Below are 26,154 nucleotides of genomic sequence, written 5' to 3' on the forward strand. Positions count from 1 at the left end.
ACAGCCAAAATCCACTGCCCAATTATTATAAAAGAATGTAAATTTAGACCATTTGCATTAAATTTTCAATGCACTTAAATGCACATTAGATTTAATTTTCTTAAATGCCACATTCTTCACCTATATATTCCATTCATATTGGATTTGTATCATTTAGTGGCTTCCTAAAATCTGCATAACATAGAAAGGATACCAGAAACTAAAATACTTAATTTCAAAGTTCAGACTTCATTACATACTTGTGGAATTTATAGAAAACTTGTAGTGGTTATAGTTCTTATTTTATATCTTATATCTATATCTTATATAGCACTATATCTTATTTTATATAGCACTATATATTATATAGCACTATATCTTATTTTATAGTGCTATAGATTATCATATATAACAATCTATAAATGTTATAGATTGTTACAGCTATTTTCATATGAAGAATCCTACCTGTCATATTGATATCAAATGCTCAATAAATACTATTAGTTATTATAATCATTATAATCATTGTGCGCTTCTTGACCTTAGATTTTCTTTTCTTAAGTAAAAGTACATGATATCTCTACTATCTAAAGTCTCTTTTAAAAAACTTGATTTCAATATTTTATTTAAATCTAGCAAATGCCTTTCATAAGTACATTCTATACTCCCTAGACCAGTGTCTTTCTGTCTTTTAACACTATTACTGACCTCTCCAATGTTTTGTGAAATTGGTTTTATTTCTTCATTAAGTATTTGATTGATTTTTGTCAGCGATTTAACCAGGATCTAAAAATTGTCAAAAATCAATCAAATATGAATTTAATTTCTTTACTTAAAAAAGAAAATTCCAATTTTCTAATTCTGCCTGTTTTTTAGTTTTTTTAAATATTTCTATCTGTCAAAGAATTAATCCCCTAAAATACATAGTAATAGAACTTCCATATGAACCAATAGTCCAATTACCCTCATAACACAAAACATTAATTCAAAAAGATATATGTATACTTACCTCTATTGGCAAGTACAGTAACATTATTGATCTCTTTGGGGAATTAAGTTATGATTTTATTGCCATCTTGTATTTATTCAATTTTAGATTTAATTGGTTTCTAATATTATTTTCCCCCTTTTTAAGCAAAGTAAAATTATTTTAGGTAAGAAAGTGAAGGCAAGGTGAGAGATAGAGACATACTTTTAAGTGAAAACATGGGTTTCTTCAGAAGGAAGGAGCCAAGTTTAAGCCATAAAGTCAAAGAAACAATTAAAATTGCATGCGACTTCACATGGGGCATTCACTCATTTCTTTCTTATTCCAAATTTATTATATCTCCTTTTTTCTCGTTTATGTTTTTGGGATATCTTACTTGGGCAATTGATTTTTCTCCTCCCGGCAAGCTACCGAGAGTATCTCGCCCAAACGGCAGAGCATGGCAAGCTCCCCGTGACGTATTCGATATGCCAAACACAGTAACAACAAAGTCTCCAATGGAGCCGTTACAGGGCCTGCTAGAGCAAATCGAGAACAACGGGAGGCCCTTTACCTTTTACCTTACATACAAATACCCAAAGCTAAAAACTTACTTTAACCACAGTTTTAGCTGCATCCTCACTGATATTTTCGTTTCTACCTTCCCTAAACTGAAAAGAAAATCTAAATCTTGTGGTTTAGTCTTTGATTCCTGGATAATATAAAGGTATATTTTTAAAACTCTTCAAGTATTTGCAATCATGCAATATATCTACTATCAATTTTGAAATTTATCGTGTTGCAATAGGAAACAGGCATATTAGAATATGCACTGCTAGAAATATCTCAATCCTATAGTATTCCAATCACACAAGATCCGTCCTCATTATCAGGAAGGCGCCAAAGGAAGTCAAGTGAGTGAACTCGTTACATCCTTGGCAACACATAGAGGCCCCAGAGCAGCAGCGGGAAGGCGGATTCTAAATTGTGGTAGGGAGAAAGCAAAGCAAGCCTGACCAGGACAGCAGAGTTAGGGGAGCAGCTCCTCTACTTCTATTCTAGGAAGTGAAAACATGATTCTAAGGATAATGTTGGGATTTATGTGCAGTGCAGCAGGTCAAGTGCTCGTCTGGCACAGGACTCAGGCAGGTTCTCTCCCTGCCACCCTGTCTGGTCCGGGAACTGCCCCCAGGAAGGATCCCTGAGCTCAGAGTCAGGAGCGCGCCCTGGGAGCCCCCGGGAATGGCCAACACCCCTCCCTTCCCCACAAGCCACCGCCACAAATTCCAAATGAATAGTGAATCTCGAAATTATTCTAGGGCCGCACGATTTTTTTTCTTATAGTACTTAAAAAATGTAGACATAGATATTCACGATAAAGATAGGACGGAGACGAATGTAAGACACACACACACACACACACACACACACACACACACACCCAGACCCTGTACTCAGTGCCACCATACCCCACAAAAAGCAGGGAAATTTTTTTGCTGTCTTTGATATATGAAAAGTGTGTGTATACACACATACATGCTGTACATACACATTGAGGTAGAAGATATAAAGGAGCGTGTTAAGGAATTAGCTCACGTGCTCTGGAGACTGGCAACTTCAAAGTCATGGAAACTCAGTGCTGGTCTATTGGCAAATTTCTTAATCCTTTGGTAGATGGTCTTTATCTATGAAAGCCTTCAATTAATTGGATGATGCTCATCACTTTCTTAAGAATAATATACTTCCCTCAAGTTCTGCTGATTTAAATGTTAATCTCTTTTTAAAGAAAATACCCTCCCAGAAACATCTTGAATAATGTTTGACCAAATGTCTGGGTGCTGTAGTCTAGCCAAATTCATGAAATTAGCCATCATGAGAGGTTCGCTCTCCTCCATCAGAGTGCTACTGTTCTTCCTTGTCCAAATATGTTCTACTTCCCTAACACTATAAATCTATTCTTATCTCTTATCTGAATTCTTATAGCCTTTTTACTGTGTTAAGGAATTACAGGGCGTAAAATGATGTTGAAAGCATTAGAAGGTATATTAGTACACATTTTTATTCTATCTGTGTTTATGACCTGTGAATCTCTTTAGAAAAAGAGATAAGGATGCATTTTACGAGTAACCTCTGTGATGTAAAGAAAACAGTAATAATTGCAATATTTAGTCAGTAAATAATGAGTTTCTGTGTGCACTATAAGCTTCACAAACTTATGTCTACATTTATTTCTTGTTTTTCAATTTCTCTGATAACTTTATGGTGAAAGATACATAGTAGTTAATGATGAATAATGAGGGAATTAAATATACTATACATTTCTATTAGGGAGGGGCTCTTAGGGGTCTGAGTGACAGTCCAACGGAAAGGGTGCTTACCTTGTACCCAACTGACCTGGGTTTGATTCCCTGCACCCCATATTATACCTTGAGTTCACCAGGAGTGATCTGTGAGCTCAGAGTCAGTAGTAAGTCCTGAATACCACCAGTTGTGCCCCATACCTCCCCAAAAGAGGAGCTCTTATTCTTCTTATATATGCTTCAAGTACTTGACATAACCCTGGATGTGTATTAATTGCTCATCATGTGTATTGCACTGACCCTAGCAAAAATTCAGTAGAATCTCTATTAACACCTGTGGATGAATGCTATTATTTGCTAAAAGAGAACATTCACTGTTAGCAGATGTGGTGTAAGGTTGTACTAAGTAAAATTTAAATTTGTGGTACTTTGTTTTATTCAAATATAATTTAATTTGCCCAACTAACAGTCCTTCACTTGAAATCTGTTGATGTATCACATAAAAATTAAAGTGCTTCATATTTAAAGTAAAATTCAGTATTCTCTGCACATTTAAGCAAAAAAAAAAAAGGCAAAGTATCATTCCAGTACCCCTGTAACCCTACAAAAATTAACGTTAAAATATGTATTAATAAACCCTCTTGGAGAGCCCAGCAAGCAACCGAGAGTATCTTGCCCGCACAGCAAAGCCTGGCGAGCTACCCGTGATGTATTCAATATGCCAAACACAGCAACAACAAGTGTCAAAATGGAGACGTTACTGGGCCTGCTCGAGCAAATTGATGAACAGTGGGAGGACAGTGTAACAGTGTTATATATTTAAATATCTGCTCTGTGTATAAAATTAAAATCATTTATTTCATACATTTATACCTGTATTCCAGGGACAAGATTCCAACACACTCGTTTTTCTTTTTCAATGCTTAATTTTCAGTACTTGAAATGGATGTATAAATATGGCTACTTAAAGAAATTTGTAAGATTACTCAATGAGTTCACGCATAATTTTGGTAAATAAGAAAGCCAAGAACTCCCTGCTTGTGGACCGTCTTGGGGCTCTGGGGATTTCACTCACCCAAGCAGATGCCTTACCTGTCGTTAGTTTAAAAATTTTTAAATTCTGAGGTAAGCTCATATAAAATTTAAAATATAAAATATGAGCTTACATATGTAAAATTTTTTCCCTCCACTTGATTTAAACACTGTGATTTGCAGAGTTGTTTGTGACAGGTAAGGCATGATTATTATCATAAAGGGATATAAGTATAAAATTAAACTTAATGTAATATACTTTAGAGTTGAACACTTACTTATGTAAATGAGTATAGGCATTTTATTATATTGTATGAAATGGTTTTAATTTCCTTATATATATAGGTTAAAATCATATAGCAATTATAAAGCAGCTATCTTTCTTTTTTTTTTTTAGTTTTGGAGGCCACACCCTGTGATACTGGGGTTGGGTTACCCCTGGCTCTGAAGTCAGGAATTACTCTTGGCGGTGCTCAGGGAATATGGGGTTATAAGAATTGAACCTAGGCTTACCGGGTGCAAGGCAAATGTCTTCCCCACTATATTATCACCACAGATTCCTGATTTATTTTATAATCATTCTATTTGCCATTTCTTTAAGTTTTGTTGGAATATAAAGTAAATTTATTGTATGAATAAGGGGGCAGGCTGGGAGTGAGAGGGAAATTGGGTACATTGATGGAGAGAAGGACACACTGGTGGTGTTGGGACACTGAATGTTTAAAACAATTGTAAATAAATGAACAACTCTGTAAATCATGGTGTTCTAACAAAATTTTAGAAATTTAATAAAAATTCCCTGCTTAAAAAGAAACACACAGAAAAAAAAAGAAAAAAGAAAAAGGATTGTTGCAAGGGGGAAAATCATGTGCATATATTCTTTGAAAATTGATGTTTCATTTAATCTACACAATAAAATAAAAATTCAGAAGTAAAATACTATCAGGCTGTAACTTTTATTTTAAAAATGAGATCAAAAAAGAGTAGTGTCTGGGGCCAGTTACAACTATGTCTATGCCTGACACGAGTGAACATGGAGATGACATCTTGTGCAGAGATGTGATAACGTATATATTGTTCAAAGCCTCAGGTCTCATGTTTATATATGTGAATCAAAAGGAGAGATATGAGAAGCTACTCAGTTAAGTATATAATGCTAGGAGACTTGCATATTTATTTCCTTTCTCTTACAAATTTGACAGATATGATAAGAGCATCTACTATTTCTCTCCCTAGGACCTGATTTGTGACCTGAAGGAGAATCTCTCAGATCATTTCAAAGATGTTATGGTTGGCCTCATGTACCCACCTCCATCTTACGATGCTCATGAACTCTGGCATGCCATGAAGGTAGTGTTCTGATGCAAATATATATATATGTGGGTGTGTATATGTAGATGTAGATGTATATATATATATATATATTTATAAAACAAGTACAAGCTAATAATTTGGTAGGTGGGGAACTTCCCTATCATATAAATACAAATGCCAAGTGAGAAAGGTGGAAACAACTAAGAAAAAATATAAAAAAAATTTGTAGACAAAAAAAAAAAACACCACTATCACCACCACCCACCCCCAAATTCCAGGGATTGGACTCATGCTTTTCTTTTGCTGTATGAACTCAGAATCACTGATCCAAATCCAAGCTTAGCTACTAAAAGGAGAAAATAAAAAACAATTTATATTTCTCTATCCCCATTCCGTGTTCATATATTAAGTGGAAAAGTTATAACATATGAACCTCTAAATTCTTTGTGAAATTGTATTCATGTAAAAATTTGATATGGACATCGTAAAAAAAATAGGGGACATTTTTATTTGTTGCTGACCAGATGAAAATGCTTCCATTTTAACATTCTATAATGGATTATAGAATGTTAAAGTCCTTCTGAAAATGATATACTGTCAAGAAAATAATTATTAGAGATGAATATTTACATGATGTATGAGTTAATAAAAGTGTGCAATCCAAATGCTTCAGCAAAAGGTAAAAAATAATTGACATTTATAAAAATCAGGAATAAAACATCCTTGGTGAGTTAAGAGACTCATGTTCTAATTTCAGCTTGCCCAAAACTAATATCCTAGAGGCAAAATAGAAGTAATTAGTGTCAAAAAGATTTTATTATTTTTTCATATTATTTTAAATTGCCCATAGTATTGATTGTAAGTGAAGAAGAGATTTATGTAAAAATATCTTCTCATGGTCAAAGAGCAGAACCCCATCTGCAGTTAGGCTTATCTCTTTTCCAAATACACTTTCTTTATCCTCTGCAACCTCTCAAAACTCTAAGGATATTATATTACCTTTAGTATAGAAGGTGCACTGTATTCCCCATAAATATACCTATATAATTCCTTATTTTTCTGTTTCCAGGGAATGGGTACTGATGAGAATTGCCTTATAGATATATTAGCTTCAAGAACAAATGGAGAAATTTTCCAGTTGCAAGAAGCCTATTCTATGCGTAAGGATATATACATATGTTAATATATTTTACAGATATATATGCTTTATATCATTCTATCACTATATTCCCATTGTTCATCAATTTACTCAAGCGGGCGCCAATAATGTCTCCATTCATCCCAGCCCTGAGATTTTAGCAGCCTCTCATTCGTCTTTCCCAATGTTGCTGCATTGGAGGCTCTTTCAGGGTCAGGGGAATAAGACCTGTTATTGTTACTGTTTTTTGCATATCAAATATGCCATGGGGAGCTTGCCAGGCCCTGCTGTTGTTTTTATATAAGACAAAAATTATTATAGTTTATGTATATTAAGGTATTTGAGATATACTTCAAATATGACCCACAAGAGACCAATGAACTAAAATCGATGATTGGGACAATAAAAATGAGTAATCAAGAAAAACCAAACTCTAAAAAAGAAGAATTCAATGTTTTCAATGCCAGTATTTTCAATAGGAAAGCCCATTCATTTATCTCCTAGATAAAGTATTCTAGGAATACTTTATCTGTTAGCAAAGAAAGATCAGGAATATAGACAAAGTGTAATAATCACTAAGCAAATTCTACATAGATGTTTAGCTACTTTACTATACATAAATTTAATTATTACACTCTATTAAAAATATGTCTTTAAAATATTTTAAGAGTTAGCTATTTTATTCTCAAAAAGAGTATTACCTTAAATTTAATTGTACCACATGTTGTGTGACACTGAATGTTTAAAGTTCTAGACACTCAGCTCTAATGTATTTAAACAAAAAAAAAAGCTTTTCCTAGGGAAATGAAGGATTTCTCATTTAAAAATCAAAATTAAACAAATGATTTTGGGAAAAGCACTGGGCTTATATGGATTATATGTTGATAAAATAAATAGGTAAATAAAATTCTCTAAATTTTGAGATTTAGAAAATATAAAAAGACCATTTTTAAATTTTTGAAAATAAAGATAACATTTTTAGGACAACAGGTATGCGTTGATATTACTATTAGGTAATAGATTTATTTTGTGGGCAGCTTACCTAATATGAGTAAGGTATCAAAGACAAATGACAACAGATTAATTGTAATTTTTGTCTGACTGTTCATACCTGAGGAAGTAGCGTTAACATATCCAGGGTGCATTGAAATGTGGTAGTATAATAAATTATATGTTTGACATGCATGTTTTTCTGTCCAGAATACAATAATAACCTTCAAGAAAACATTTACTCAGAGACCTCAGGACATTTCAGAGATACTCTCATAAACTTGGTCCAGGTATGAAATTCCAAAACTCACATCATTTTTTGTCATATTAAAAGCATACTATTTAAGGTTAGCAATGTTTAGGGAATATTCCTGGTTCTCTGCTAGGAGATTACTCCTGATAAAGCACAGGGGTCCATAAGTGGTGCTGGGAATCAAAATGGAACTGATTGCACGAAAGGAGAAAACAAGCACTTAATGTTTATTTTTATTATAACTATTAATTTTTTATTTCCAAAATTAGGGCAGGGTAAAGAATAAGAGTTCAAGGATTGCAATACTTGCCTTGCATGAGACCAATCTGGATCAACCCTCAGCACTCCATATAGTTTACTAAACATCTCCAAGAATGACCCCCTCAACGACAGATCCAGAAATATTCCCTGAACTCCATTTGGTCTGGCCAAAAAAGAGACATAAACTCTAGTATACTTTAAGAAATTTAATGGTAAAATCTGTATAAGAATATATATTGAATTCCAGCTTATAAATAAGAATAATGAACCATCACTGTTCTCAATGATGCCTCAATAATACCTACCATATATAAGATATTTACAATTATGTTCAAGTAAGTATATATTCTTCTGAGGACTTTAAAGATTAAAATATTATAGTTATAATTTATAAGCATAATTGATAGTTAAAATTATAATTCTGTATTTTAGAACAAATAAATATTGTATATAAACTTCTCAAGGTTCTACTATGTGACTGAAATAGTGTGAGAAGTGTTTTTCTCAGGAAATCATTATTAAAAGCTATAATATTGTTTAATTAGCACTACTGAAATGAAAATCAGAAAATAAAGAAGTACTAGTACCTAGATTTCTGTTTAAAGAGCTAGTAAGGTCAAAATCCAGATTTGAATGAAATCTCAGTGCTTGCATATAATCCTCAGTAATGTCTTTATGTATGTTTTATTCATGAATTACTTAATAATGTAATAATAATATAGATTTAAATATAATTGTTTTAATCTTAGGCAAATTCTTAAACGTGCCCTTTATCAATTCAGCAAAAATATTCAAGAATATAGAGAGTAAGTGTACATTCTTAACCACCAAAAGAAAATCTAGATATTTGTAACCAGGGAAATGAGCTTAAGAGTCCATATTTTGATTAGGTTATATCTAGGTATGTGTGTGATTATAATAAAACAGACTTTTATCAATCTTTTTTGAAGTAAAACTGCTCTGTTTTGAGATTATGAGGAAGAAATTAAGGTTTTCCTCTTTTTATTTCAAGAACATAACCGAATAGTTACATAGGATTTTATAAAAAGATAGAAGTTTGTTTCATAAGGGATATGAAATTAAGATAAAAGACCATTGACATTAAAAAAAGAAGAAGAAACAGGATCCCTTTCAGTGGGAAGAAAGGAGAAGATAGGTCCATTGAGGGAGAGAGCCAGAACCCAAATGAAGAGTCTCAATTTATAAAGCTGCTTTGACCTCAGTAAATAACCGTTAGCTAGAAATTAAGAATTCCCAGATTGACAAATTGGGAGGAAAATTGGGGATACTTATGAATAAAAAGTCACACTGATGATATTGGAACACTAAATGCTTGAAACAGTGTTGAACAACTTTATAAATCATGGTATTTTTTAATAAAATATTTTTTTTAAAAATTCCCAGATAAAAATTTGAGATTGGGGCCAGAGAGATAGTACAGGATGTTAAGACACTTGCTGATTCAATCCCCAGCACTGCATATGGTCCTCCAAGCTCCTTCAGTAGTGATCTCTGAGCACAGAGCCAGGAATAAATCCTGAGCACTGCCAGGTGTGATTCAAAGCCCAAAGATGAAATGCAAACTTGTCTAGTCTTTCTTTTTTCTATGAATCACTTGATTATGTGGTTACAACTTCCAAACTCTGAGAGGTTCATCTTGACCTTGCGTTTCCTAAACTGTTGTGCTAGCACACTTCTGGCTATGTGTTGGAGGTGGTACTTTCTGTTGTAACATTAGGGATCCTGGACCACAGAGCTGCAGAGAGCACCCTTAGGACATGTGAGTGGCACCAAGGTTGAACTCATGACCTTATGCTAGCAAAGCAGGTGCATTTAGCCACTAAGCCTTTCTCAAGAGTGCCAGGGATCAAACCATCATCTGTGGCATGTGCAAGGTAAGTGCTCTATCTGCTTTACTGACAGTCTGGCCCCTTGGAGGACCATATGCAGTGCTGGGGATTGAATCAGCAAGTGCTTTAACATCCTCTGCTATCTCTCTGGTGCTAATCTCAAAATATATATATATATATTTTTGAGCTCTGAAGATTTTCCATAGATTTCTAAATTTGACAGTAATGGCTCTGCAATATTTAACTCCTGATTTAGGATTTGGATTAAAAATTTATAATATTGGGAAAAGATACAAGATATAATAGGAATTGGGAAGTCTATTACTTCTCCTAAATATTGTGTCTGTACTATACATCATTCAGTGGGAATATGTTTGATATTTTACAAAATAAATATGCAATTATTTCCTAATGGATCATGATATTTAGAGCTAATAAGTTCCAAACACATAACTGCACAAATATTTCCCATCTAGTTGGGATCATTATCCTCTGAAACCAATCTCTGTCTTTCTCCTTCTCTATCCCACTATCTATCCTTCTGTCTTATATATCTTGTCTCTCTCAAGACACACAGCAGATTAGAAATAGAAATTCTGGATAAAACAAAAAGAAATATTCTTTATACTTTGTTATAATTTAGATATATTTTGGATTTATTATTAATATTTTTGATATTTCAATTATAGATCTTTGTAAATAAAGGGATATAAACCAATTCTTGATTCAATTTTTCCCCTGTATAAATATTCTGAATGTATTCAATTGTTATAAATGTTTCCTCCTTCTCCCTCTATTTTTTGAATGTCACAGTCAAAGGAAAGTTTTCTTCCCATGATATCATTTTAACATCATGAAGATTGAAAGTGACTTCTACTTTTGTGAATTAAGGCTTGAGGGAATTAGAGTATAAGGACCTTGAGGTATTACAAAATGAAGTGCTGAAAAGCATTGTCATACTTTCCAGGAGCGATCTTTTACTTAATCAATAAAATATTTTCTGACAGTTTTATTTATTGTAAAGAAGTCAGCAAGAAGTTACTCTTCTTGAAAACTAATGCTAATCATTGAATTGGTTCACAACACTTCCTGAATTCTTACAAGACTTCTCTAATTATCTGTCAAATAATGAGAAATTAGTTACTTAGAGATTAATTACTCAGTATGTGTAAATCACATTGGAGATGATGGGAAAGAATTTACAGAGTAAACACATCTACTATAAATGAACCAATTGGATGCTTTTTCATTATCTTGATTTCCAGGATTCTCTTCTAGTCGGTTTATCAAACATTGAAAGTGAGGCCTATGGGTTTGTTATACAATCATCTGTAGTGAACATAATGCTCCAAATATTTTTAGTTAAATTTTAATTCCCTCATTTTCCTCCTTTCACAATTTATCTTCTCCTAAAGTCTATATTCATTTTTTCTATTTTTCTTGATATTTAACATACTTAACATGTTAACTTTATTTTAAAACCCTTTTAAAAAGTCATGTTAGACTCTTTTCTCATTTAAAAAAAAAAACTGTGGCCACACAAAATAGTAATGGGCCCTGGAACATTTCCTGCAGAGCTTCACCTGATACAACAAACTCTGCTGGAGCCAGAGTGCTCAGAGCCACAGGACCACATGAAGCAGTGCTGGGATCAGACTCGGGCCCTTGTTGGAGAAAAGTTTTTCCCCAAGGTTCTCAGACATGTTGTACACTGGGACCAGGCAGATGAGAGGCAAAGGATGAAGGGTCTGCAGAGAAACACCCTCTGGGAGCAGCTGATGGCTGTTCACTTCATTGCCAAATACACACATATTTTATAGAAGGTCTCAACTTACGGAAAGGTCTAATCAAATAAAGTTCAGTATTACTGGCCTGTCACCTTTCCAACTCTACTTTGCCTTGTCCAATCCCAATCAAGTCTAGATGCTGCAATTAGGATGACCTGCTAAGCATACATGACAGTTTCTGTGTCTTGGGCTCAGGTGACTAGGAGGTCAAGCGAGGCTCAAGGCCAGACATGTGGTGCTGACATTCTGTTCTTGACAATTTGCCCAGATACTACCTTATGCAGAGCCGCTCTTCTGTGCTGCTTTGCAAGGTTGGGTTTTATCTGCTCCAGTGTCTGTACCCACACTCCACAGGTCCTTGCAAGTGATAGGCCTTTGAACACTCAAGCTACCTCCTCGGTCCCTCTTTGAGAATATATGACAAAGTCAGTGGGATTCTTCCTTGGTAGAAAAAAAACAAAAAACAAATCAAAAACTTATTCACATATTGCTAAACCTGATGCCTAATAAACATATTCACATATTGATAAACCAGAGCTAGGAAAAGTCTCAGACAAGACCATGCTTAAAGAATGTAAGAAAGAAAAAGGCCAATTGATATCATATGAGCAAAGGGCAAGTACTGAGGTAGTTAAAAATGATGTCAGAGAACTAGCAAATGCTGAAGATTGAGGAAGAAGAAAATAAAGAGTTTAGGATGCTGGAAGCCAAAGTGAAACGGGGAGGTGATTGGATGCATCAAATCTTACTGCTGTCAAATGAAATGAAGGTTAAGAATTACCATAGCAAATTTTATTATAAAGTAAATGGCAATTAACATAGGAGATATAGTCTATTGTTTTCAGGATTTGTTGTCCGGTGTAAATTAAGACCATTAAATAATAACTGGAAGAGATTAGTCCTGATGGTGCTATCTGAGGTTTCAATTAAGAATGTTTACAAAGACAAAACTCTGTTTAATTTACAGGGAACCAGAGAGGAAGGATATACAGATCCTGTTATGGCTGGGCAGGATGCAATGGTAACTAGAACCAGCTCTCAAACTGCTTTAATGAACCCTTATAAACTGCTATGGGGTGATTATGGTGCTCCTTTCTGCTGTATGGTGTTTCAGGTTCTGTGGGAAGCCTGTCAGCAGAAGACAGGAGAACACAAAACCATGCTGCAGATGATCTTATGTAACAAGAGCTACCAACAGCTCTGGCTGGGTAATTATTAATCCAATCTATTCTTGGCTGCGTAACTGATTAGATTACATAATACAAGGCAAGTAGCTAACGGGAAAAAAACAGCAAAAAAGTTTACATAGAAACAGAATAAAGTCAGTTATCTCAAAAGCACCTATTTTCTTTCTACAAATATACATTATCTAATGACATTACTATTAAAAACGCCATATAATTCTATTTTATTCCATACCTTAATTATTTACACTTTAAATACTGAGGCCTTAAAAACAGTTTTATTGTTGTTTTATGAAGAACATACTTAAATATATTACTTATTTCCTAAGCAGCATATTAAAAGTTGTATTGAAAAGAGTATAGTGAAGCTAGTTTAGTTATAATGAATCAAGGTTATTATTATAGTCTGTGATGCTACTCTATTGATTTCAAAAGAACACTAATATTAACTTGCATGTTAACTTTACCAAAGTCCTGTGCCTTTACATTTTACGTCTTATATTTTATTTCTACATAAAAGTATATTAAAGTCTTAAGAAAATATCTTGGTCTACTTCAAGTCAACATGCAACATACATTTTACTTACTTAAGTCAATATGTAACATATATTTTACTTACTTCACTACAGACACACACATATATATATTTTTCTCTTGCATAACTTTAAAATATTAACATCTGATGTATAACAATTTGTTCAAGTTTTCCAGGAATTTCAAAATATTTCTGGGCAAGACATAGTAGATGCCATTAATGAATGTTATGATGGATATTTTCAACAGCTTCTAGTTGCAATTGGTAAGTAGTAATTTATTTGGTGTATGGCAGCTCCTATAATAAATGCTGATTGCCTGTGATTGAATTGAAAGTGCATGAGTAAATTCTTGATCAGACTATTTTCCCCTGAATTAAATTTTTCAGGAGATGTTAGCACTTTAGAGAAAAGTTCATTAGTCATAGACACAGGTATTCAAGAGGCCACCTAATCACTTAATAAATTAATATCCTTCCTTAATAACTGAATTAATGTTGATTCTAGGAAACATTAGCTTCTCAGACAGTCTGTCTTAGATAATTGGGATTTCACACCACTAAATTATGTTTACTGAATTCCATTCCCTTGTTTAGTAGCAAATAAACTCCATAAATATGGCTTTTTTCCCCTTAAAGAGGGAATATTGTTTTTAAGTTTTTTCTTTTGTTTCTGTTTTACCCCCTTTGTCACTATTTCTAATATATTTACCATACAGGGTAAATGCGACCATAAAATGTTAACAAATTATTACCTAGTTGTGATTTTTGCAGGGTATTATGAAGGATATGCTCTCTGCTCTCCTTTTTCTAAGAAAATTCCCTTATAGAGGGAGGAAGAGTGGTAGGTAACCATTAAAACTACTATGAAGTCTACCACATTGTGATGTGATATGACTTGACAATGTAGATTTCTGGAACACAAATGAGGGAACATTGTAAAATATTAAGATGTAGGAAAACACACATCAAACATGCACCTAGATACTTGTCAGATAAGTGAGCATTGTGATTTTCTATTCCTAGAACGACACTGACATACACAGAACTGAGATGTAATAGACTTTCTACAGTTTTTCTCATAAAGGAATCTTAATCTAAGTTCCTGTAAAAAGGATTTTATGGATTTCATGAAAATCCTTAAGTAATAAAACAAGATAATGAATATTTGTGTATTTTTCTGAGAGTAAGTTGCATGTATTTTGGCAGATTCTCAACATAAATCAGTGCTCATATAGTGCATCAAAATTTCCATTTTATAGTTGACTGTACCAAAATCTATCAGTTATAGGGTAGAGGAAAGAACCATTGGAAAATGGTGATGGGATATTGAAATACTGACATAGGGATTGGTGCAGTTGCTCTGTAACTATAAACAATTACTTCAATCAATACTATAATTAGCAATTAAAATAAAAATTTGTATACTTAAAAAATAAAATGTAACAAAAAATCATTTCTTCAATAACATTTATACTAGAGTAAGTATTATCTGAATCTCCTGAAAGTTCTTCACACAGCAGATGATAGTCATAGACAAAGCAGTTGGCATGAGATAGGAAATATTGGATATAAGAAATATCAGAAAACATTGTTGCTGACTTATTAATTCATAAATAAACATTTAATTTATATGTATTCTGGCTCCTAATTTAGACATTAGAGATAAAAGAGTGGAACCAACAAAAATATTTGTGTCTCTTAAAGAGGATTCCTAGGCATTGTCCAGTTGTCACGTTGATAGTTCTTGGAGTCATATGCAATGCTGAGGATAGAATTTCTCAACATGTAATTCACCTCTATAGCTATAGCTCTAAGGTAAAGGTAAAGGCCCTCCCGTTGATCGTCGATTTGCTCGAGCGGGCCCAGTAATGTCTCCATTGGAGACTTTGTTGTTACTGTGTCTGGCATATGGAATACTCTCGGTAGCTTGCCGGGCTCTCCGAGAGGGGCGGAGGAATCGAACTCGGGTCGGCCATGTTGGCCGCTTGTAAGGCAAACGCCCTACCCGCTGTGCTATCGCTCCAGCCCTCTAAACCCAAGATTTCTATTTTTAAAGTTTTTACACTTTAGCAGGGACTTAAAAGTATATGAGGGTCCAAGTATTAAAAATAAATTGATCTACTCAATTTGAAATAATCACATAAAATGCAACCCGTGTTTGACCAACCATTGCTACCTATTATTCTCTCCACATGTTGTTCTTTACACTACAAATTACAGAAATGCCCATCTGGGGGACATAAAGTAACAAAATAGGAGATTAATACCCAGGAATAGCCAAGATCAGTACCAGGAGGATTACTCCATGGCTTAGAGGCCAGCCAGGCATTCTAGGGGAAAGGGCAGCTCAGATAGAGAAGGAAGCACCAAATAAAGGGTGTTTGGAGGATCCTCCCAGGATGGGAGATGCATGTTGAAAGTAGACTATGGACCGAACATGATTGCCACTCAATGCCTCTCTTGCAGACCACAACACCCAAAAGGAGAGAGAGAACAAAAGGAAATGCCCTGCCACAGAGGCAGGGTGGGATGGGGTGGGGATGTGGGTGGGAGGGATACTGGGATCCACGGTGGTAGAAAATGGGCACTGGTGGAGGGATGGGTATTTGATCATTGTGTAATCGAAACCCAAGCATAAAAATTTGTAAGTCTACAACTGTACCTCATGGTGTTCCACTAATAAAAATTAATAAAAAATTTACAGCAATGCCATGGAAAGAGGAAAATGAAGATGAACGCAAGAGCTGGAGGCCCAGTAGTAATACATGTCAGGGTAGAGACGCAAAGTATATGTAAATATCTAAACCATTAGATCCAACACTGGATACAACACTACCATAAGCATGGGACTCAACCTATAATGATTAAACTTAAAAAATGCAACAGTCAATGAGCCTGAGTGATAGTACAGCAGCTAAGGTGTTGCCTTGCAAGCAGCTGACCTGGGTTTGATCCTTCGCACCCCATATTGTCCTCCAAACCTGCCAGGGATGATCCCTGATGGAAGATAATGACATAAGCTCTGAGCATCACCAGATATATCCGAAAAAAAGTAACAGTCAAGAAGTCAGGTTGGGGGTTGCAAGGGAATCTGGGATAAGTGGTAGAGGGATGGGGACACAGGTGGGAACATTGACTGCCCAAGAACCCATTGTAAACAACCTTGTTATCAATGGTGTTGAAATAAATGGGAAAATGCAATATAAAACAATCACATGAGCACTGTAGCACTGTCCTCTGTATGTTCATTGATTTGCTCAAGCGGGCCCAGTAACATCTCTATTGTGAGACTTGTTGTTACTGTGTTTGGCATATTGAATACATCATGGATAACTTACCAGACTTTGCCATGCAGACGAGATACTCTCGATAGCTTGCCAGGCTCTCCGAGAGGGGTGGAGGAATCGAACCCAGCACTGCTGGGCTGGCTGCGCTCAAGGCAAATGCCCTACCCGCTCACTCCAGCCCCAATCACATGAGACTCTAAAGAAAATTAGAGAAATAGTACAGAGGTTAAGGAACCTGTCTTACATGCAAGGTCAAATCCCTGTTACTACTAATGTCTCACAATCACTGCCAGGAACGAAACTTGAGAACACAGCCAGGAGACAATCCTCAGCACCAGCAAGTATGGCTCCCAAAACAAACCAAACAGTGGTTGGTATTATTGTTTGCCTGAGAAGTGATAGTCTTTCTTATACTGGTAAATATATATACAATGAATGCTATTAAATTATTACAATCACCAATTAACTTTTATAAAAGATAGTCACTGTCTAGGTTATAAGCTGTTCGATGTCATAGTAGTCTGGGTTAGATGACATAATACTGGACCAGACCAGTTATGACCATGCATTTTCCTCCTTGAGGAACTGTAGAGTTAGTCAAAAGTATACAAGGACAGTTACTCTAAATTCTATAATAATAATGAAAGCTTTAAGACTGGAGATAAATTTGAGATAAAGAGATCAATGTTGGCAGGAAGACATATTTTCCTCTCAAATCTTAGGAAGGACTAAGATTGTTCCAGTAGATGGAAACAGATGAAATGCAAATATAATGAATTGTATTGTTGCTTTCTAAGCTTATGTTTGTTTGCTTATTTTCATTATTCTGTGGGTTAAAATTTTGAAACAGGGTTCAATAAGTTAACATGGAAATCACAGAGGATCACACTTTGAGAACTGTAACAATAAAAAGTATTGTTTTTATTGTTTTCCCAATGATCTAAAGATACATTGTTACCTTCAAAATGCCATTTGCTTTCTTTTTTCTTTTTCAGTTCTCTGTGTTCGAGATAAAGCATCCTATTTTGCTTACAGATTATATAGAGCCATCAATGTAAGTCTGACCCGCATATTTCTCCAGAAACCATGTCTACTTTCTCAAAGGATATATGGGTTGGGAGTATTCTTTGCACTGTGCTCAGAAGTCCTCATAATGTTCAGGTTAAGTCCTGATCACTCCTGGCAGGCTCAGAAACAATACAGGGTGCTGGGGATCTAATCTGGGTTGGTTTTGCATAAGGCAAGTGACCTACTCACCATACTATTGATCTGACTCCTATTTTCAAAGTAATATTAGTAGATCATCTTCTTAAAAGTAAACATAATACTGAAATGGTATGTGAATTATCAATAATACCTGTATTGTATATCTGTTGGTATTCCATTTCCAAGCAACAAAAGTAAACCTGATTAGGTAATAATTCTAAATAGATTCTGAATTGGTAAATACTTTCAGTCACTTAATTTTTTTTCTTCTCCAATAAGCAAAATAAAGCTTCACTTCTGAATAGTCATAGGAAAAGAATTCTAGTGGTTCTCACACCAATTATTCTCAATCTAAGGGCTACTTGATTTTAATAACAAATAAAACTGTATACCATCTGTGTTTATATGTGTTGCAATACAATGAGATAAAAATACATATGATCACAAACTGTAAGGCAATAGAGAAGTTTATATATTCAACTGGTTAAATATTTTAAATTGGCCAAAACTTTTTTCACTATCACAACACCCAAGAAAACCTATGTTTTTCTCCAGTGGATTTCAAGTAACTGTTACTGTAGCACTGTCCTCCCATTGTTCAGGGCACCAGGAATCTCTCAATTTGGGCACCAGGAATCTCTCCATTGTGAGGCTTGTTGTTACTGTTTTTGGCATATCGAACACACCACAGGGAGCTTTCCAGGCTCTGCCGTGCAGGCGAGATACTCTTGGTAGCTTGCCAGGCTCTCCAAGCAGGACAGAGGAATCAAACCCAGGTCAGCCAAGTGCAAGGTAAATGCCCTACCCACTGTGCTATTGCTCCAGTCCACATTTCAAGTAAATTATATATAATTTAAATTAATAATTTATTATATTATTCGGGTTGGAGTGATAGCACAGCCTGGCAAGCTACCAAGAGTATCTCACCCACATGGCAAAGCCTGGCAAGCTACCCGTGATGTATTTAATATGTCAAACATAGTAACAACAAATGTCACAATAGAGACGTTACTGGGCCCACTCGAGCAAATCAATGAACAACAGGAGGACAGTGACAGTGACTATATTATTCATTTTAATCATCTCTATTTATGAAGTTTGTCGGTAGTTGTACATCCAAAGAATTCACAAATTAAAGATTGGCTTATGTTTACTGGCCACTGGATGTCACCAGTACTCCAGTGGAAAAGACAACTTGAACCTGCATTCTCAGGCAGTATTTTTCTCGAGCTAGAAGAGAGCAATTATTTCATGTGCTGTTTGAGTTCAATATCAGCAAGTATTCTGGGAACCTGAAATTCTTATTTTTAGAATATGCAACAATAATTTTAAAATTAAAATACTACTACTGTTTTACTCAGACATATCAATATTCATATAATAGGGATAAGAATCCCCCTCCTTGCCCCGAGAACAAAGTTTTGTCTATAAAGTATAAAATATTATTTGTATTTTATTTAGAAGTGGAATGTGAAGATTGACAAGACTGGAAAAGGGAGGGACTGTTCCAGAATTAGGAGAAGATTCAAGGCCAACGTCAAGTCTGGGACACTGGAAATTACATTTAAGAAATAAAAGAGATATTAAAAAAAAGTGTTTTGTTAAATGCTAAGCAGGCTGGGGGTGGTGGAGCTGGCACAGGGAGATGGAGAGGGAAGAGAATAAGAGTAAGAGCTAGATTTTTTTTCATAAAGAGAAAGAATGCTAAATGTCTCAGAATCCAATTTGAGCATGTTCCAGAGATGCTGGTGTCAATATTTGAGGGACACAGGATGAAGAGTACATTGCTATGTAAAAGTGGATAGGTCTTTTTAAGACTGATTCACTTTAAAGTACAACTTATTTCATTTTCATTTTTTATTTGTTTCCTTTTCTGTATCTTTTAGGACTTTGGTTTCCATAATAAAACTGTAATCAGGATTCTAATTGCCAGAAGTGAAATAGACCTAATGACCATAAGAAAACGGTATAAAGAAAGATATGGAAAATCACTGTTTCATGATATCAGAGTAAGTTTCTTCAGAAGATAACTTCTGGTCTTTTTAATATTTTTATAGTTTAGATAACATGGTTATAATAAATTTAGAATTTGTGATATTTATGTACAAATTCACTGTACCCACTGCCACCAAAGTGGCCAAGACAAGCTACCACTTTCCCTTATGTCACCTCTACTTACTGTTGATTCATTTTTGTCCATAATTTATATTTTTAAATGAAAATAAAAGTTTTTATTTTTAATTTTATATTTTGTATTAAAAAGAATTCAAATAAGTTAACTAACTGAACTCTCAATATCAGACAGCATTGATTGCATCTGCAGTTTCCAGTGGACAATATTCCTTCCACCTCAGTTACAGAACTTTTTCCTCTTTGATACCTTTAAAATAAAAATAATTCATTTAATTATGTAAAAATACCATCCTCTAATTATGTAATTGTGCTTCACATAGACCCAGTTGGGAACTAATCCAGTTTTTTACTAACAATAATAAACTAAAAGTATGGTTAAATTGCCTCTATTAATATTACAGAAAGCATGAAAGTCTATGAAATCTATAAACTTGTATTTTTGATGGATTTCCACTATAGCACTGTCTTCCCATTGTTCATCGATTTTGTCGAGCAGGCACTAGTAAGTTTCCATTGTGAGACTTTGTTGTTACTGTTTTTGGCATATTGAATATGTCCCGGGTATCTTGCCAGGCTTTGCAGTGCAGGCAGAATACTCTCAGTAGCTTGCTGGGCTCTCCAAGAGGGATGGAGGAATTGAACCCAGGTTGGCCGCGTGCAAGGCAAATGCCCTACTTTCTATGCTATCACTCTGGCCCATGAATTTCCACTAGTTCTGTAAAATTCTATATAATGTAGTCATGTTACCCTAGAAGGTAATGTGACAATTACTCCAAATTAAACAAGTTATTTTTTTTCATTCCACTTCAGAAATTCTAAACTTTATGCTGAGTCATCTATGTAATTTGGTGGGTACAGTAGGAACTGGCAAAATTTGACCCTTCATCAAAAAACTATAAAGAATTTAATGATTATACACATAAAAAACCCTTAAATAATCCACTAAAAGACCTCCTAAGTAATAAGTCAGCAAAATATAAAATAAATATATAAAAATCTATTGCATTTCTATACGCAAATAAGACACTAAAAGAGAAAGAAATTAAAAACACAGCTTTAATAAAATAGTTTTCATAGATTTCAGGTTCCTAGAAATCAACTTAACAGGGGACATACAAAGCTTTATATAGAGAGAACTCTAAGTAACTTTAGAAAGAATTAGAAGATGACAACATGGAATAGGAAAGTATTCCATGTTCATATATTATAAATTAATATTCTACCCAGGGTTTTATACAGATTCAATGCAATCCCCATCAAAATGCCAATAACAGCCCTCAAGTACTTAGAACAGATACAACTAAAATTAGTTTGTAATGAAAAATCTCCCTGAATAGTCAAAGCTATTTAAGAGAAAAGAGAAATTGGGTGGTATTGCATTTACTGGTTTTGATTATACTATAAAGATACTGGAGTAAGAATCACCTCTCAGACCTATAAAATAGAAATAAGATCCCAAGATAAACCCCCATATTAACAGACAATAAACTTTTGATAAAGTTATCTGTGTACTTGAAATGTGGCAAAGAAATCCTCCTTAAAAGGTGGTATTGGAGAAACTGGGTAGTCAGATTTTTTTAAAAATTAAACTGGTTCCATTTTTTTTATACCACACAAACAAGTTAATTCAAAATGGGTTAAAAACCTAGAGATTAGGACACAATCATAAACTCCACTGAGTAAATATAAGCAGAACTCTTTAAGGTACATTTACTGGAAGTATCTGTAATGATTTTACTCCACTAGTAAAGAAAACAAAAACAAAAATAAACAAATCAGACTGCATTAAACTAAAAAGTTTTTCGATGGCAAAAGAAACAAACTAAAATTAACAGACACTCTTATGAATAGGAGAAGCTAGTTACACATCATATATCACAGAAGGGGCTACTATCTAAGGTATACAAGGAACTCACAAAGCTCAACAGTTGAGAGAAGGGAAAACAATAATCCCATCAAAAATGAGCAGGAAAAAAAATCCCTAGACACATCCCTGATGAGGATATAGAAATTGCCATTAGGAATTTGAAAATGTCTTTAACATCACTTTTTAGTTAGGAAATGTAAATACAAACAATAATGGGAAACAAATGATACAAAGCAATGTTTACATGCAATTAAAATGAGAGTACTACAAACAACTGGTGTTGATAGCATTGTGGTGAAAATGAAACCCCCAATTACTGTTGGTGAAAATATCATCTGTTCAGATACCATAAGATCTCCGAGGACTGTAATATTTAAAGAAAAAAACAAGAAATAGGCAAGGTTGAATGAGGAGAAGTCCTAGGTCTTTGCAGAACTCAGATTGCCAAGTAATGAATGAAGGTGGCAGCAGGGGAGAAAGAGGTAGAGAAGAGTGATGTGAGGACAGGGAGGGTAGTTGGGGCAGAGGGGAGGTTAGGGTGTCAGGGTTGGGGGAGGGGACTCCTTAGGATCTTTAGTAGTGTGAAATGTAGGAACTTTGTATATAAAGACCATAAAAATGAGCACTTTGTGATAATGTCACCTAAACATCAAAGAATAACAATTTATTTCAAATTTCAGAAAGGCAATAGAAGAATGTTAAACAAAGAACAAGAGTTAGAAAGTATCTTATCAGTTTTTCTTATACCTCAGTACTGAAAACTTGTTCACATTGAAATTTTTTAATAAAATAAAAATACAAAAGTGTATTTTATAAAGAGTGATTCAAAAAAATTTACAAATGATTGACAGAGAGATTACAGGAAAAAACAGGAACTTGGGTAGTCAAGTAATTCCTAAAGTATAAAGTATTGATGAAACAGTCAAGAGAAATATTATTCCCCTCTCTTTGATAAGTTCTCTTTACATCCACGTTGAACACTTAAATTTTTCTGATATTAGACATTTTACATTGAATAATGTGTATCACAATTCATTTTACAAATGAATAAATTCTAATAAATTTACTGCAATTAGTTATAGCCACCTTAAAGTCTACTATTTCCATGTAATTAATGTGATTTTACAATTTGTATAAAGCAGTAAATAACAATTATTGAACTTTGAATAAGAGATCATTGCTAAGATACTAATTTTTAACAAAGGACTCTTCATAATTCCATTTATTATGACTTAAGATTCTTTAAAACACACACACACACACACACACACACACACACACAAAGAAAATCTGGCACAATTCTCCAGTATTACCACATAAGTGGTAATAACATTTCTGTAGAGTCTTCCATTTTTAAATAAATAAACATGTGCATGTTTTAGTACTTAAGAAATAATTTTATTTAATTATGGTATCTTGTATAGAATATAAAGTTCACAAACTACTCCACAATACAATGTTTAAATTTTTCATCTTTTACTATTTTACAACATATTTTTTTCTTTTGGGTCACACCCAGCGATACTCAGAAATTACTCCTGGCTCTGCACTCAGGAATTACTCCTGGCAGTGTTTGGGGGACTATCTTGGATGCTGGGGATTGAACTTGGGTCAGCTGTGTGCAAGGCAAATACTCTACCCACTGTACTATCACTCCCGGTGCATATTTTGCTTATTTTAAGCATAATACTGTGCTTATAAATAGCTGATACATTACTTTCTTACTATATAAGATGTTCAGCTACTACATTAGTGAGTATAAACATTTTCAAACAGTAAGGCAGAATGTAAGTTTGCCTTCTAAACTCTACATTGATTTATAACAATAATGTCAGGGCACTTTTTCTAAAGTTGAGAATTAATTGTACTGAAATAGCTTTATTCTATAAACATATCGTAAAAGAAGAGATGATACAGTGATCAGGGCACTTTTCTTGAATGTGCCCAACCTGGGATTGTTCTCCTTACCCCATATAATCCCCCAAGTCCACCGAGAGTGATCCCTAAAGGCCAAGTCAGGAGTGGGCTTGAGCACCACTGGGTGTTCCCCACTCCCCATAATACAGGAAATTGAAACATCCATATTGCACAGTACATTCATATAAGCTTCATTCTATAAACTACAATAATTATGTTATTTTTCAACAGCTATCACTTGAGATAGTTCTCATGATATATTAAATCTTTAAATGGCAAAAATACATAATTTGAGAATATAGAATGACCCATGGGTATTAATACTATTGTTCAGAAGGATTTCATGTTTCTTTGTGTGTGCGTGTGTTTGTATGTGTGTGTGTGTGTTTAGAAATAAAGTGGCATTTTATTACAAATAACTGGTATTGTTTCTTTCCAGAATTATGCTTCAGGACATTATGAGAAAGCTCTGCTTGCCATCTGTGCTGGTGATGTTGAGGACTACTAAATCAAGAGAATACAAAGGACTGTATAGTCCTCTTTATAAATTTGTCAAAATATAGATTTTGTGATAAATTTGAATTCTTCACATTATGACAAATCTATAAAATTATTTTTCTTCTATGTTTAAAATTAATCTATGCTAAAGAAATATCTATTGATAAAATAGTTGAGACCAGAATTGTACTTATTATCAAAATCAGCAGCAATTCATTACATTGTGTATAACAGGATAATAAAAAAGTATTTCACTGGACTAGATTTAGCTTTGATATGAACTATTAATTACCCACAACAACAGACATCTGTAGTAGATCTTAGGACACCAAGGAAAATAGAATGTATGGCCAATTTCCTTAGAAGAATTACAAAAACTCTTGTACAAATGCAATAAATCTAAATTGAACATTTAAGTCTGTCCCCAAAATGAATTTATGAAATAGAAAAATTTAGCAGGAGATATAAGCTTAACAGAATTTGAGGTGTAAAATAATTTGATGTAAAATGAAGTGTGTATAGATGTGTGTGTACATGCATGTAGAGATATTCCTGTCTATTGCCTGTGTATGTAATTTGACAACTGCTCTAATAAGTGCAATATACCTCTAGCGAATTTGTGCTAGGACCTAATCAAGAGAAGACATTTTTCATTAACATCCTCATTTTGTAGTCTTTTGGAAGTTACTGTATGCCTGCTGTTTTGCGAGTCTCAGAATTCAGTAAGTTAGGTGCAACAATTGACAAATACTCACTGAAGTAAGAATTGGGGGAGAATTCAATTGATGCTCAAATTCAGCTAACAATAAATGTTGAGATCTAGTGGAAGTATTTCATCATAGAGTGCTCCCAACACAAAACGGGATTAACACAAAAACCAAGATCACAGGAAGCAATATTCAATGAAGTAAGGCAGAAGAAAAAAAAATAAGGAAACACACGCATTAAGTTTAGGTTAAATGATAGAAGCACTTTATTTCACATGAGCAATTTTCAATAATCTGCAGCCTAGTCCCCACAGATTCGCTCTTACTGAAATTTAAAAAAAAATAAAATATGTACTTGGAATATGGTACCTGGGAAAAGAAAAAACCTAATATAATTTACACACAATGTTTTGTCAAAGCAGTAAACATTTTAAAATAATTATACTTTTACATAACTTTCAACTTATTGCTATTATTATGTACATCATTTTAAATTTTTTTAATTCTATTTTTAAACATTATATTGCAATATCAAGCTAAAATTTGCACTTTTTTAAGTTCAGCATAGTGACTCTGGGAAAAGCAATGAGGAAACATCCTGACCTTGGTCTTGAGATTTATAGGGTCTCAGTGTTAAACACATACAAACACACAAACACACACATACACACTCTACCTTCAAATATAGAGATGAAAAAAAAGTATAGAAAGAATCAGGTTTGGGGGCATGGAGAGTGTGTGGTATGATGTACAACTTATCTGGAAATTGCTCCAAGGTTTTTTGTGGGAGGAATATCAGGGAAGTTGGGAATTTATGGATAAGGGAGGAGACTGTCTTAAGTTTTACCAGGTTAAATTTGTGGGTATTTTGCTCTGATTTGTTATCAGGGGAAATCAGTGCAGCAATCCCAGACAAGGAAGGATATACAGAGGGTGCGCTGTACATTGT

General features: G+C 34.1%; 1 protein-coding gene across 1 annotated transcript in view; it reads left to right on the forward strand.

The window, feature by feature from the left end:
- Positions 1 to 24,508, forward strand: part of LOC130023748 (annexin A10) — a 47,891-nt gene extending 23,383 nt beyond the window's left edge. Inside the window, exons 4-12 of the mRNA XM_056114339.1 lie at positions 5,515 to 5,628; positions 6,662 to 6,752; positions 7,931 to 8,010; positions 12,839 to 12,892; positions 12,986 to 13,079; positions 13,759 to 13,854; positions 17,873 to 17,931; positions 19,970 to 20,092; positions 24,440 to 24,508. Coding sequence (XP_055970314.1) covers positions 5,515 to 5,628; positions 6,662 to 6,752; positions 7,931 to 8,010; positions 12,839 to 12,892; positions 12,986 to 13,079; positions 13,759 to 13,854; positions 17,873 to 17,931; positions 19,970 to 20,092; positions 24,440 to 24,508 — 780 coding nt within the window. The remainder of the gene's footprint in view (positions 1 to 5,514; positions 5,629 to 6,661; positions 6,753 to 7,930; positions 8,011 to 12,838; positions 12,893 to 12,985; positions 13,080 to 13,758; positions 13,855 to 17,872; positions 17,932 to 19,969; positions 20,093 to 24,439) is intronic.
- Positions 24,509 to 26,154: the final 1,646 nt, after the last annotated feature.

The sequence above is a fragment of the Sorex fumeus genome, unplaced genomic scaffold (assembly GCF_029834395.1).
Source record: "Sorex fumeus unplaced genomic scaffold, SorFum_2.1 ptg000024l, whole genome shotgun sequence".
NCBI lineage: Eukaryota > Metazoa > Chordata > Mammalia > Eulipotyphla > Soricidae > Sorex > Sorex fumeus.